The sequence below is a fragment of the Strongylocentrotus purpuratus genome, unplaced genomic scaffold, assembly GCF_000002235.5.
Source record: "Strongylocentrotus purpuratus isolate Spur 01 unplaced genomic scaffold, Spur_5.0 spur5_scaffold_17, whole genome shotgun sequence".
NCBI classification, from domain to species: domain Eukaryota; kingdom Metazoa; phylum Echinodermata; class Echinoidea; order Camarodonta; family Strongylocentrotidae; genus Strongylocentrotus; species Strongylocentrotus purpuratus.
Genome location: NW_022145602.1, coordinates 11,100,379 through 11,116,073, shown reverse-complemented (window position 1 = coordinate 11,116,073; position 15,695 = coordinate 11,100,379). Strand labels below are relative to the sequence as shown.

Below are 15,695 nucleotides of genomic sequence, written 5' to 3'. Positions count from 1 at the left end.
GAGCAAATTTGATATAGTGATTACCACAACGATCTCTCATAATTATGATTTATTTTTGGATATGAATAGACTGGTGTGATTCATCATGATTATAGCAATTCAACCTTTGGTGCTGAGGTGTCTTAAAGATCAGACTATCCCATGTCATTTCCGCCACCATTTTCAAATGCATTACACGCCCAAATGAAAGAAATTTGTTTTAGTGGCATGTTTATGTTTGGCACTACGTTTTGTGGGACGATGAGATTTTTTCAATTTTTTTTTTCTTTCTAAGGCCATGTTTTTGAAAAAAAGATGGTAACTTCCAAAGAAATATCAAGTTCATTTATTTAACTTGAATTATGTATTAACAGATTTTCAAATGAAGGAATTTATCCTTGAACTGTCATTATTTGTATTTAGAATGCAAGATTTGACTTCTTTTAACCTGTCTACCGCCAAATGAAGATAAATATGTCAAAAGGGACATTATTTACTCATCCCTTTTATCCCATTTATTGTCTTTGGAACTCAATTTGCATAGATATCAACGATTGTTCTCCCGATCCTTGTGAAAATGGAGGAATTTGCAGTGATGGAGTGAACACGTTTATTTGTGCCTGCAATCCTGGCCATACTGGGCCTACGTGTGGAACAGGTAAGATATAGAGTCAAAGCAAATTACACACCTACACTTTTTATATCAAACAATTGCTCCTTGTTCATCAAAACATTATAGATAAAAAGCAAACAAGGAAATAGACAGAAAGAAACATGGAGTCATTGGTGAGGAAAACCTTGGAGTTTTTCTTGAATGACAGTCAACAGGAGAGAAAGTACAGACAAAAGATGCGAGTATGTTTCACCTTTTGGTGAAGTTATGATATAAACTACACTTTTCATGATTTTTAGTAGACACATGGAAAATGGGAGTGCATGGTACTTTCAAGAGCAAATTTGATATAGTGATTACCACAACGATCTCTCATAATTATGATTTATTTTTGGATATGAATAGACTGGTGTGATTCATCATGATTATAGCGATTCAACCTTTGGTGCTGAGATGTCTTAAAAATCAGACTTTCTCATGTCATTTCCGCCACCTTTTTCAAATGCATTTCAAGCCCAAATGAAAGAAATTTGTTTTAGTGACATTTTCATTATTGGCACTACGTTTTGTGGGACGATGAGATTTTTCCAAAAAAATATTTTCTTTCTAAGGCCATGTTTTTGAAAAAAGATGCTAACTTCCAAAGAGATATTAAGTTCATTTACTTAACTTGAATTATGTATTAACAGATTTTCAAATGAAGGAATTTATCCTTGAACTGTCATTATGTGTATATAGAATGCAAATTTTGACTTCTTTTTACCTGTTCACCGCCAAATGAAGATAAATATGTCAAAAGGGACATTATTTACTCATCCCTTTTATCCCATTTATTGTCTTTGGAACTCAATTTGCATAGATATCAACGATTGTTCTCCCGATCCTTGTGAAAATGGAGGAATTTGCAGTGATGGAGTGAACACGTTTATTTGTGCCTGCAATCCTGGATATACTGGGCCTACGTGTGGAACAGGTAAGATATAGAGTCAAAGCAAATTACACACCTACACTTTTTATATCAAACAATTGCTCCTTGTTCATCAAAACATTATAGATAAAAAGCAAACAAGGAAATAGACAGAAAGAAACATGGAGTCATTGGTGAGGAAAACCTTGGAGTTTTTCTTGATTGACAGTCAACAGGAGAGAAAGTACAGACAAAAGATGCGAGTATGTTTCACCTTTTGGTGAAGTTATGATATAAACTACACTTTTCATGATTTTTAGTAGACACATGGAAAATGGGAGTGCATGGTACTTTCAAGAGCAAATTTGATATAGTGATTACCACAACGATCTCTCATAATTATGATTTATTTTTGGATATTAATAGACTGGTGTGATTCATCATGATTATAGCGATTTAACCTTTGGTGCTGAGATGTCTTAAAAATCAGACTTTCTTATGTCATTTCCGCCACCTTTTTCAAATGCATTTCAAGCCCAAATGAAAGAAATTTGTTTTAGTGACATTTTCATTATTGGCACTACGTTTTGTGGGACGATGAGATTTTTTCAAAAAAATATTTTCTTTCTAAGGCCATGTTTTTGAAAAAAGATGCTAACTTACAAAGAGATATTAAGTTCATTTAATTAACTTGAATTATGTATTAACAGATTTTCAAATGAAGGAATTTATCCTTGAACTGTCATTATGTGTATATATAGAATGCAAATTTTGACTTCTTTTTACCTGTTCACCGCCAAATGAAGATAAATGTGTCAAAAGGGACAATATTTACTCATCCCTTTTATCCCATTTATTGTCTTTGGAACTCAATTTGCATAGATATCAACGATTGTTCTCCCGATCCTTGTGAAAATGGAGGAATTTGCAGTGATGGAGTGAACACGTTTATTTGTGCCTGCAATCCTGGATATACTGGGCCTACGTGTGGAACAGGTAAGATATAGAGTCAAAGCAAATTACACACCTACACTTTTTATATCAAACAATTGCTCCTTGTTCATCAAAACATAGATAAAAAGCAAACAAGGAAATAGACAGAAAGAAACATGGAGTCATTGGTGAGGAAAACCTTGGAGTTTTTCTTGATTGACAGTCAACAGGAGAGAAAGACCAGACAAAAGATGCGAGGGGTTTCACCTTTTGGTGCAGTATTGATATAAACTACAATCTTCATGATTTCTCGTAGACACATGAAAATTGGAGTGCATGGTACTTTCAAGAGAAAATTTGATATAGTGATTACCACAACGATCTCTCATACTTATGATTTGTTTTAGGATATAATAAGACTGGTGTGATTCATCATGATTATAGCAATTCAACCTTTGGTGCTGAGGTGTCTTAAAGATCAGACTATCCCATGTCATTTCCGCCACCATTTTCAAATGCATTTCACGCCCAAATGAAAGAAATTTGTTTTAGTGGCATGTTTATGTTTGGCACTACGTTTTGTGGGACGATGAGATTTTTTCAATTTTTTTTTTCTTTCTAAGGCCATGTTTTTGAAAAAAAGATGCTAACTTCCAAAGAAATATCAAGTTCATTTATTTAACTTGAATTATGTATTAACAGATTTTCAAATGAAGGAATTTATCCTTGAACTGTCATTATTTGTATTTAGAATGCAAGATTTGACTTCTTTTAACCTGTCTACCGCCAAATGAAGATAAATGTGTCAAAAGGGACATTATTTACTCATCCCTTTTATCCCATTTATTATCTTTGGAACTCAATTTGCATAGATATCAACGATTGTTCGCCCGATCCTTGTGAGAATGGAGGAATTTGTAGTGACGGAGTGAACATGTTTACTTGTGCCTGCAATCCTGGCCATACTGGGCCTACGTGTGGAACAGGTAAGATATAGTGTCAAAGCAAATTACACACCTACACTTTTTATATCAAACAATTGCTCCTTGTTCATCAAAACATTATAGATAAAGAGCAAACAAGGAAATAGAAAGAAAGAACATGCATTCATTGGTGAGGAAAACCTTGGAGTTTTTCTTGAATGACAGTCAACAGGAGAGAAAGTACAGACAAAAGATGCGAGTATGTTTCACCTTTTGGTGAAGTTATGATATAAACTACACTTTTCATGATTTTTAGTAGACACATGGAAAATGGGAGTGCATGGTACTTTCAAGAGCAAATTTGATATAGTGATTACCACAACGATCTCTCATAATTATGATTTATTTTTGGATATGAATAGACTGGTGTGATTCTTCATGATTATAGCGATTCAACCTTTGGTGCTGAGGTGTCTTAAAGATCAGACTATCCCATGTCATTTCCGCCACCATTTTCAAATGCATTTCACGCCCAAATGAAAGAAATTTGTTTTAGTGACATTTTCATTATTGGCACTACGTTTTGTGGGACGATGAGATTTTTTCAAAAAAATATTTTCTTTCTAAGGCCATGTTTTTGAAAAAAGATGCTAACTTCCAAAGAGATATTAAGTTCATTTACTTAACTTGAATTATGTATTAACAGATTTTCAAATGAAGGAATTTATCCTTGAACTGTCATTATGTGTATATAGAATGCAAATTTTGACTTCTTTTTACCTGTTCACCGCCAAATGAAGATAAATGTGTCAAAAGGGACATTATTTACTCATCCCTTTTATCCCATTTATTGTCTTTGGAACTCAATTTGCATAGATATCAACGATTGTTCTCCCGATCCTTGTGAAAATGGAGGAATTTGCAGTGATGGAGTGAACACGTTTATTTGTGCCTGCAATCCTGGATATACTGGGCCTACGTGTGGAACAGGTAAGATATAGAGTCAAAGCAAATTACACACCTACACTTTTTATATCAAACAATTGCTCCTTGTTCATCAAAACATAGATAAAAAGCAAACAAGGAAATAGACAGAAAGAAACATGGAGTCATTGGTGAGGAAAACCTTGGAGTTTTTCTTGATTGACAGTCAACAGGAGAGAAAGACCAGACAAAAGATGCGAGGGGTTTCACCTTTTGGTGCAGTATTGATATAAACTACAATCTTCATGATTTCTCGTAGACACATGAAAAATTGGAGTGCATGGTACTTTCAAGAGAAAATTTGATATAGTGATTACCACAACGATCTCTCATACTTATGATTTGTTTTAGGATATAATAAGACTGGTGTGATTCATCATGATTATAGCAATTCAACCTTTGGTGCTGAGGTGTCTTAAAGATCAGACTATCCCATGTCATTTCCGCCACCATTTTCAAATGCATTTCACGCCCAAATGAAAGAAATTTGTTTTAGTGGCATGTTTATGTTTGGCACTACGTTTTGTGGGACGATGAGATTTTTTCAATTTTTTTTTTCTTTCTAAGGCCATGTTTTTGAAAAAAGATGCTAACTTCCAAAGAAATATCAAGTTCATTTATTTAACTTGAATTATGTATTAACAGATTTTCAAATGAAGGAATTTATCCTTGAACTGTCATTATTTGTATTTAGAATGCAAGATTTGACTTCTTTTAACCTGTCTACCGCCAAATGAAGATAAATGTGTCAAAAGGGACATTATTTACTCATCCCTTTTATCCCATTTATTGTCTTTGGAACTCAATTTGCATAGATATCAACGATTGTTCTCCCGATCCTTGTGAAAATGGAGGAATTTGCAGTGATGGAGTGAACACGTTTATTTGTGCCTGCAATCCTGGATATACTGGGCCTACGTGTGGAACAGGTAAGATATAGTGTCAAAGCAAATTACACACCTACACTTTTTATATCAAACAATTGCTCCTTGTTCATCAAAACATTATAGATAAAGAGCAAACAAGGAAATAGAAAGAAAGAACATGCATTCATTGGTGAGGAAAACCTTGGAGTTTTTCTTGAATGACAGTCAACAGGAGAGAAAGTACAGACAAAAGATGCGAGTATGTTTCACCTTTTGGTGAAGTTATGATATAAACTACACTTTTCATGATTTTTAGTAGACACATGGAAAATGGGAGTGCATGGTACTTTCAAGAGCAAATTTGATATAGTGATTACCACAACGATCTCTCATAATTATGATTTATTTTTGGATATGAATAGACTGGTGTGATTCTTCATGATTATAGCGATTCAACCTTTGGTGCTGAGGTGTCTTAAAAATCAGACTATCCCATGTCATTTCCGCCACCATTTTCAAATGCATTTCACGCCCAAATGAAAGAAATTTGTTTTAGTGACATTTTCATTATTGGCACTACGTTTTGTGGGACGATGAGATTTTTTCAAAAAAATATTTTCTTTCTAAGGCCATGTTTTTGAAAAAAGATGCTAACTTCCAAAGAGATATTAAGTTCATTTACTTAACTTGAATTATGTATTAACAGATTTTCAAATGAAGGAATTTATCCTTGAACTGTCATTATGTGTATATAGAATGCAAATTTTGACTTCTTTTTACCTGTTCACCGCCAAATGAAGATAAATGTGTCAAAAGGGACATTATTTACTCATCCCTTTTATCCCATTTATTGTCTTTGGAACTCAATTTGCATAGATATCAACGATTGTTCTCCCGATCCTTGTGAAAATGGAGGAATTTGCAGTGATGGAGTGAACACGTTTATTTGTGCCTGCAATCCTGGATATACTGGGCCTACGTGTGGAACAGGTAAGATATAGAGTCAAAGCAAATTACACACCTACACTTTTTATATCAAACAATTGCTCCTTGTTCATCAAAACATTATAGATAAAAAGCAAACAAGGAAATAGACAGAAAGAAACATGGAGTCATTGGTGAGGAAAACCTTGGAGTTTTTCTTGATTGACAGTCAACAGGAGAGAAAGACCAGACAAAAGATGCGAGGGTGTTTCACCTTTTGGTGAAGTTATGATATAAACTACAATCTTCATGATTTTGAGTAGACACATGGAAAATGGGAGTGCATGGTACTTTCAAGAGCAAATTTGATATAGTGATTACCACAACGATCTCTCATAATTATGATTTATTTTTGGATATGAATAGACTGGTGTGATTCATCATGATTATAGCGATTCAACCTTTGGTGCTGAGATGTCTTAAAAATCAGACTTTCTTATGTCATTTCCGCCACCTTTTTCAAATGCATTTCAAGCCCAAATGAAAGAAATTTGTTTTAGTGACATTTTCATTATTGGCACTACGTTTTGTGGGACGATGAGATTTTTCAAAAAAATATTTTCTTTCTAAGGCCATGTTTTTGAAAAAAGATGCTAACTTCCAAAGAGATATTAAGTTCATTTAATTAACTTGAATTATGTATTAACAGATTTTCAAATGAAGGAATTTATCCTTGAACTGTCATTATTTGTATATATAGAATGCAAATTTTGACTTCTTTTTACCTGTTCACCGCCAAATGAAGATAAATGTGTCAAAAGGGACAATATTTACTCATCCCTTTTATCCCATTTATTGTCTTTGGAACTCAATTTGCATAGATATCAACGATTGTTCTCCCGATCCTTGTGAAAATGGAGGAATTTGCAGTGATGGAGTGAACACGTTTATTTGTGCCTGCAATCCTGGATATACTGGGCCTACGTGTGGAACAGGTAAGATATAGAGTCAAAGCAAATTACACACCTACACTTTTTATATCAAACAATTGCTCCTTGTTCATCAAAACATAGATAAAAAGCAAACAAGGAAATAGACAGAAAAAAACATGGAGTCATTGGTGAGGAAAACCTTGGAGTTTTTCTTGATTGACAGTCAACAGGAGAGAAAGACCAGACAAAAGATGCGAGGGGTTTCACCTTTTGGTGAAGTATGATATAAACTACAATCTTCATGATTTTAGTAGACACATGGAAAATTGGAGTGCATGGTACTTTCAAGAGAAAATTTGATATAGTGATTACCACAACGATCTCTCATAATTATGATTTATTTTTGGATATAATAAGACTGGTGTGATTCATCATGATTATAGCGATTCAACCTTTGGTGCTGAGGTGTCTTAAAGATCAGACTATCCCATGTCATTTCCGCCACCATTTTCAAATGCATTTCACGCCCAAATGAAAGAAATTTGTTTTAGTGGCATGTTTATGTTTGGCACTACGTTTTGTGGGACGATGAGATTTTTTCAATTTTTTTTTTCTTTCTAAGGCCATGTTTTTAAAAAAAGATGCTAACTTCCAAAGAAATATTAAGTTCATTTATTTAACTTGAATTATGTATTAACAGATTTTCAAATGAAGGAATTTATCCTTGAACTGTCATTATTTGTATTTAGAATGCAAGATTTGACTTCTTTTAACCTGTCTACCGCCAAATGAAGATAAATGTGTCAAAAGGGACATTATTTACTCATCCCTTTTATCCCATTTATTGTCTTTGGAACTCAATTTGCATAGATATCAACGATTGTTCTCCCGATCCTTGTGAAAATGGAGGAATTTGCAGTGATGGAGTGAACACGTTTATTTGTGCCTGCAATCCTGGATATACTGGGCCTACGTGTGGAACAGGTAAGATATAGAGTCAAAGCAAATTACACACCTACACTTTTTATATCAAACAATTGCTCCTTGTTCATCAAAACATAGATAAAAAGCAAACAAGGAAATAGACAGAAAGAAACATGGAGTCATTGGTGAGGAAAACCTTGGAGTTTTTCTTGATTGACAGTCAACAGGAGAGAAAGACCAGACAAAAGATGCGAGGGGTTTCACCTTTTGGTGCAGTATTGATATAAACTACAATCTTCATGATTTCTCGTAGACACATGGAAAATTGGAGTGCATGGTACTTTCAAGAGAAAATTTGATATAGTGATTACCACAACGATCTCTCATAATTATGATTTGTTTTAGGATATAATAAGACTGGTGTGATTCATCATGATTATAGCAATTCAACCTTTGGTGCTGAGGTGTCTTAAAGATCAGACTATCCCATGTCATTTCCGCCACCATTTTCAAATGCATTTCACGCCCAAATGAAAGAAATTTGTTTTAGTGGCATGTTTATGTTTGGCACTACGTTTTGTGGGACGATGAGATTTTTTCAATTTTTTTTTCTTTCTAAGGCCATGTTTTTGAAAAAAAGATGCTAACTTCCAAAGAAATATCAAGTTCATTTATTTAACTTGAATTATGTATTAACAGATTTTCAAATGAAGGAATTTATCCTTGAACTGTCATTATTTGTATTTAGAATGCAAGATTTGACTTCTTTTAACCTGTCTACCGCCAAATGAAGATAAATGTGTCAAAAGGGACATTATTTACTCATCCCTTTTATCCCATTTATTGTCTTTGGAACTCAATTTGCATAGATATCAACGATTGTTCGCCCGATCCTTGTGAGAATGGAGGAATTTGTAGTGACGGAGTGAACATGTTTACTTGTGCCTGCAATCCTGGCCATACTGGGCCTACGTGTGGAACAGGTAAGATATAGAGTCAAAGCAAATTACACACCTACACTTTTTATATCAAACAATTGCTCCTTGTTCATCAAAACATTATAGATAAAGAGCAAACAAGGAAATAGAAAGAAAGAACATGCATTCATTGGTGAGGAAAACCTTGGAGTTTTTCTTGAATGACAGTCAACAGGAGAGAAAGTACAGACAAAAGATGCGAGTATGTTTCACCTTTTGGTGAAGTTATGATATAAACTACACTTTTCATGATTTTTAGTAGACACATGGAAAATGGGAGTGCATGGTACTTTCAAGAGCAAATTTGATATAGTGATTACCACAACGATCTCTCATAATTATGATTTATTTTTGGATATAATAGACTGGTGTGATTCTTCATGATTATAGCGATTCAACCTTTGGTGCTGAGGTGTCTTAAAGATCAGACTATCCCATGTCATTTCCGCCACCATTTTCAAATGCATTTCACGCCCAAATGAAAGAAATTTGTTTTAGTGACATTTTCATTATTGGCACTACGTTTTGTGGGACGATGAGATTTTTTCAAAAAAATATTTTCTTTCTAAGGCCATGTTTTTGAAAAAAGATGCTAACTTCCAAAGAGATATTAAGTTCATTTACTTAACTTGAATTATGTATTAACAGATTTTCAAATGAAGGAATTTATCCTTGAACTGTCATTATGTGTATATAGAATGCAAATTTTGACTTCTTTTTACCTGTTCACCGCCAAATGAAGATAAATGTGTCAAAAGGGACATTATTTACTCATCCCTTTTATCCCATTTATTGTCTTTGGAACTCAATTTGCATAGATATCAACGATTGTTCTCCCGATCCTTGTGAAAATGGAGGAATTTGCAGTGATGGAGTGAACACGTTTATTTGTGCCTGCAATCCTGGATATACTGGGCCTACGTGTGGAACAGGTAAGATATAGAGTCAAAGCAAATTACACACCTACACTTTTTATATCAAACAATTGCTCCTTGTTCATCAAAACATTATAGATAAAAAGCAAACAAGGAAATAGACAGAAAGAAACATGCAGTCATTGGTGAGGAAAACCTTGGAGTTTTTCTTGATTGACAGTCAACAGGAGAGAAAGACCAGACAAAAGATGCGAGGGTGTTTCACCTTTTGGTGAAGTTATGATATAAACTACAATCTTCATGATTTTGAGTAGACACATGGAAAATGGGAGTGCATGGTACTTTCAAGAGCAAATTTGATATAGTGATTACCACAACGATCTCTCATAATTATGATTTATTTTTGGATATGAATAGACTGGTGTGATTCATCATGATTATAGCGATTCAACCTTTGGTGCTGAGATGTCTTAAAAATCAGACTTTCTTATGTCATTTCCGCCACCTTTTTCAAATGCATTTCAAGCCCAAATGAAAGAAATTTGTTTTAGTGACATTTTCATTATTGGCACTACGTTTTGTGGGACGATGAGATTTTTTCAAAAAAATATTTTCTTTCTAAGGCCATGTTTTTGAAAAAAGATGCTAACTTCCAAAGAGATATTAAGTTCATTTAATTAACTTGAATTATGTATTAACAGATTTTCAAATGAAGGAATTTATCCTTGAACTGTCATTATGTGTATATATAGAATGCAAATTTTGACTTCTTTTTACCTGTTCACCGCCAAATGAAGATAAATGTGTCAAAAGGGACATATTTACTCATCCCTTTTATCCCATTTATTGTCTTTGGAACTCAATTTGCATAGATATCAACGATTGTTCTCCCGATCCTTGTGAAAATGGAGGAATTTGCAGTGATGGAGTGAACACGTTTATTTGTGCCTGCAATCCTGGATATACTGGGCCTACGTGTGGAACAGGTAAGATATAGAGTCAAAGCAAATTACACACCTACACTTTTTATATCAAACAATTGCTCCTTGTTCATCAAAACATAGATAAAAAGCAAACAAGGAAATAGACAGAAAAAAACATGGAGTCATTGGTGAGGAAAACCTTGGAGTTTTTCTTGATTGACAGTCAACAGGAGAGAAAGACCAGACAAAAGATGCGAGGGGTTTCACCTTTTGGTGCAGTATTGATATAAACTACAATCTTCATGATTTCTAGTAGACACATGAAAATGGGAGTGCATGGTACTTTCAAGAGAAAATTTGATATAGTGATTACCACAACGATCTCTCATAATTATGATTTTTTTAGGATATAATAAGACTGGTGTGATTCATCATGATTATAGCGATTCAACCTTTGGTGCTGAGGTGTCTTAAAGATCAGACTATCCCATGTCATTTCCGCCACCATTTTCAAATGCATTTCACGCCCAAATGAAAGAAATTTGTTTTAGTGGCATGTTTATGTTTGGCACTACGTTTTGTGGGACGATGAGATTTTTTCAAATTTTTTTTTTCTTTCTAAGGCCATGTTTTTGAAAAAAAGATGCTAACTTCCAAAGAAATATTAAGTTCATTTATTTAACTTGAATTATGTATTAACAGATTTTCAAATGAAGGAATTTATCCTTGAACTGTCATTATTTGTATTTAGAATGCAAGATTTGACTTCTTTTAACCTGTCTACCGCCAAATGAAGATAAATGTGTCAAAAGGGACATTATTTACTCATCCCTTTTATCCCATTTATTGTCTTTGGAACTCAATTTGCATAGATATCAACGATTGTTCTCCCGATCCTTGTGAAATGGAGGAATTTGCAGTGATGGAGTGAACACGTTTATTTGTGCCTGCAATCCTGGATATACTGGGCCTACGTGTGGAACAGGTAAGATATAGAGTCAAAGCAAATTACACACCTACACTTTTTATATCAAACAATTGCTCCTTGTTCATCAAAACATAGATAAAAAGCAAACAAGGAAATAGAAAGAAAGAAACATGGAGTCATTGGTGAGGAAAACCTTGGAGTTTTTCTTGATTGACAGTCAACAGGAGAGAAAGACCAGACAAAAGATGCGAGGGGTTTCACCTTTTGGTGCAGTATTGATATAAACTACAATCTTCATGATTTTTAGTAGACACATGGAAAATGGGAGTGCATGGTACTTTCAAGAGAAAATTTGATATAGTGATTACCACAACGATCTCTCATAATTATGATTTGTTTTAGGATATAATAAGACTGGTGTGATTCATCATGATTATAGCGATTCAACCTTTGGTGCTGAGGTGTCTTAAAGATCAGACTATCCCATGTCATTTCCGCCACCATTTTCAAATGCATTTCACGCCCAAATGAAAGAAATTTGTTTTAGTGGCATGTTTATGTTTGGCACTACGTTTTGTGGGACGATGAGATTTTTTCAAAATTTTTTTTCTTTCTAAGGCCATGTTTTTGAAAAAAGATGCTAACTTCCAAAGAAATATTAAGTTCATTTATTTAACTTGAATTATGTATTAACAGATTTTCAAATGAAGGAATTTATCCTTGAACTGTCATTATTTGTATTTAGAATGCAAGATTTGACTTCTTTTAACCTGTCTACCGCCAAATGAAGATAAATGTGTCAAAAGGGACATTATTTACTCATCCCTTTTATCCCATTTATTGTCTTTGGAACTCAATTTGCATAGATATCAACGATTGTTCGCCCGATCCTTGTGAGAATGGAGGAATTTGTAGTGACGGAGTGAACATGTTTACTTGTGCCTGCAATCCTGGCCATACTGGGCCTACGTGTGGAACAGGTAAGATATAGAGTCAAAGCAAATTACACACCTACACTTTTTATATCAAACAATTGCTCCTTGTTCATCAAAACATTATAGATAAAGAGCAAACAAGGAAATAGAAAGAAAGAACATGCATTCATTGGTGAGGAAAACCTTGGAGTTTTTCTTGAATGACAGTCAACAGGAGAGAAAGTACAGACAAAAGATGCGAGTATGTTTCACCTTTTGGTGAAGTTATGATATAAACTACACTTTTCATGATTTTTAGTAGACACATGGAAAATGGGAGTGCATGGTACTTTCAAGAGCAAATTTGATATAGTGATTACCACAACGATCTCTCATAATTATGATTTATTTTTGGATATGAATAGACTGGTGTGATTCTTCATGATTATAGCGATTCAACCTTTGGTGCTGAGGTGTCTTAAAGATCAGACTATCCCATGTCATTTCCGCCACCATTTTCAAATGCATTTCACGCCCAAATGAAAGAAATTTGTTTTAGTGACATTTTCATTATTGGCACTACGTTTTGTGGGACGATGAGATTTTTTCAAAAAAATATTTTCTTTCTAAGGCCATGTTTTTGAAAAAAGATGCTAACTTCCAAAGAGATATTAAGTTCATTTACTTAACTTGAATTATGTATTAACAGATTTTCAAATGAAGGAATTTATCCTTGAACTGTCATTATGTGTATATAGAATGCAAATTTTGACTTCTTTTTACCTGTTCACCGCCAAATGAAGATAAATGTGTCAAAAGGGACATTATTTACTCATCCCTTTTATCCCATTTATTGTCTTTGGAACTCAATTTGCATAGATATCAACGATTGTTCTCCCGATCCTTGTGAAATGGAGGAATTTGCAGTGATGGAGTGAACACGTTTATTTGTGCCTGCAATCCTGGATATACTGGGCCTACGTGTGGAACAGGTAAGATATAGAGTCAAAGCAAATTACACACCTACACTTTTTATATCAAACAATTGCTCCTTGTTCATCAAAACATTATAGATAAAAAGCAAACAAGGAAATAGACAGAAAGAAACATGGAGTCATTGGTGAGGAAAACCTTGGAGTTTTTCTTGATTGACAGTCAACAGGAGAGAAAGACCAGACAAAAGATGCGAGGGTGTTTCACCTTTTGGTGAAGTTATGATATAAACTACAATCTTCATGATTTTGAGTAGACACATGGAAAATGGGAGTGCATGGTACTTTCAAGAGCAAATTTGATATAGTGATTACCACAACGATCTCTCATAATTATGATTTATTTTTGGATATGAATAGACTGGTGTGATTCATCATGATTATAGCGATTCAACCTTTGGTGCTGAGATGTCTTAAAAATCAGACTTTCTTATGTCATTTCCGCCACCTTTTTCAAATGCATTTCAAGCCCAAATGAAAGAAATTTGTTTTAGTGACATTTTCATTATTGGCACTACGTTTTGTGGGACGATGAGATTTTTTCAAAAAAATATTTTCTTTCTAAGGCCATGTTTTTGAAAAAAGATGCTAACTTCCAAAGAGATATTAAGTTCATTTAATTAACTTGAATTATGTATTAACAGATTTTCAAATGAAGGAATTTATCCTTGAACTGTCATTATTTGTATTTAGAATGCAAATTTTGACTTCTTTTTACCTGTTCACCGCCAAATGAAGATAAATGTGTCAAAAGGGACATTATTTACTCATCCCTTTTATCCCATTTATTGTCTTTGGAACTCAATTTGCATAGATATCAACGATTGTTCTCCCGATCCTTGTGAGAATGGAGGAATTTGCAGTGATGGAGTGAACATGTTTACTTGTGCCTGCAATCCTGGCCATACTGGGCCTACGTGTGGAACAGGTAAGATATAGAGTCAAAGCAAATTACACACCTACACTTTTTATATCAAACAATTGCTCCTTGTTCATCAAAACATTATAGATAAAAAGCAAACAAGGAAATAGACAGAAAGAAACATGCATTCATTGGTGAGGAAAACCTTGGAGTTTTTCTTGAATGACAGTCAACAGGAGAGAAAGTACAGACAAAAGATGCGAGTATGTTTCACCTTTTGGTGAAGTTATGATATAAACTACACTTTTCATGATTTTTAGTAGACACATGGAAAATGGGAGTGCATGGTACTTTCAAGAGCAAATTTGATATAGTGATTACCACAACGATCTCTCATAATTATGATTTATTTTTGGATATGAATAGACTGGTGTGATTCATCATGATTATAGCGATTCAACCTTTGGTGCTGAGATGTCTTAAAAATCAGACTATCCCATGTCATTTCCGCCACCATTTTCAAATGCATTTCACGCCCAAATGAAAGAAATTTGTTTTAGTGGCATTTTATGTTTGGCACTACGTTTTGTGGGACGATGAGATTTTTTCAATTTTTTTTTTCTTTCTAAGGCCATGTTTTTGAAAAAAAGATGCTAACTTCCAAAGAAATATCAAGTTCATTTATTTAACTTGAATTATGTATTAACAGATTTTCAAATGAAGGAATTTATCCTTGAACTGTCATTATTTGTATTTAGAATGCAAGATTTGACTTCTTTTAACCTGTCACCGCCAAATGAAGATAAATGTGTCAAAAGGGACATTATTTACTCATCCCTTTTATCCCATTTATTGTCTTTGGAACTCAATTTGCATAGATATCAACGATTGTTCGCCCGATCCTTGTGAGAATGGAGGAATTTGCAGTGATGGAGTGAACATGTTTACTTGTGCCTGCAATCCTGGCCATACTGGGCCTACGTGTGGAACAGGTAAGATATAGAGTCAAAGCAAATTACACACCTACACTTTTTATATCAAACAATTGCTCCTTGTTCATCAAAACATTATAGATAAAGAGCAAACAAGGAAATAGAAAGAAAGAACATGCATTCATTGGTGAGGAAAACCTTGGAGTTTTTCTTGAATGACAGTCAACAGGAGAGAAAGTACAGACAAAAGATGCGAGTATGTTTCACCTTTTGGTGAAGTTATGATATAAACTACACTTTTCATGAT

The 15,695-nt window shown here is 34.0% G+C and overlaps 1 protein-coding gene across 50 annotated transcripts in view; it reads left to right on the top strand.

Moving 5' to 3' along the window:
• Positions 1–15,695, top strand: part of LOC579853 — a 194,299-nt gene that overhangs the window by 124,849 nt on the left and 53,755 nt on the right. For 46 of the 50 annotated variants that reach the window (XM_030988688.1, XM_030988699.1, XM_030988701.1 and 43 more), the window contains 11 exons: positions 3,305–3,418; positions 4,232–4,345; positions 5,155–5,268; positions 6,082–6,195; positions 7,011–7,124; positions 7,932–8,045; positions 8,855–8,968; positions 9,781–9,894; positions 12,555–12,668; positions 14,409–14,522; positions 15,335–15,448. In XM_030988688.1, coding sequence (XP_030844548.1) covers positions 3,305–3,418; positions 4,232–4,345; positions 5,155–5,268; positions 6,082–6,195; positions 7,011–7,124; positions 7,932–8,045; positions 8,855–8,968; positions 9,781–9,894; positions 12,555–12,668; positions 14,409–14,522; positions 15,335–15,448 — 1,254 coding nt within the window. The remainder of the gene's footprint in view (positions 1–3,304; positions 3,419–4,231; positions 4,346–5,154; positions 5,269–6,081; positions 6,196–7,010; positions 7,125–7,931; positions 8,046–8,854; positions 8,969–9,780; positions 9,895–12,554; positions 12,669–14,408; positions 14,523–15,334; positions 15,449–15,695) is intronic. The other 4 variants (XM_030988712.1, XM_030988705.1, XM_030988732.1 and 1 more) reach the window with 4 other exon arrangements.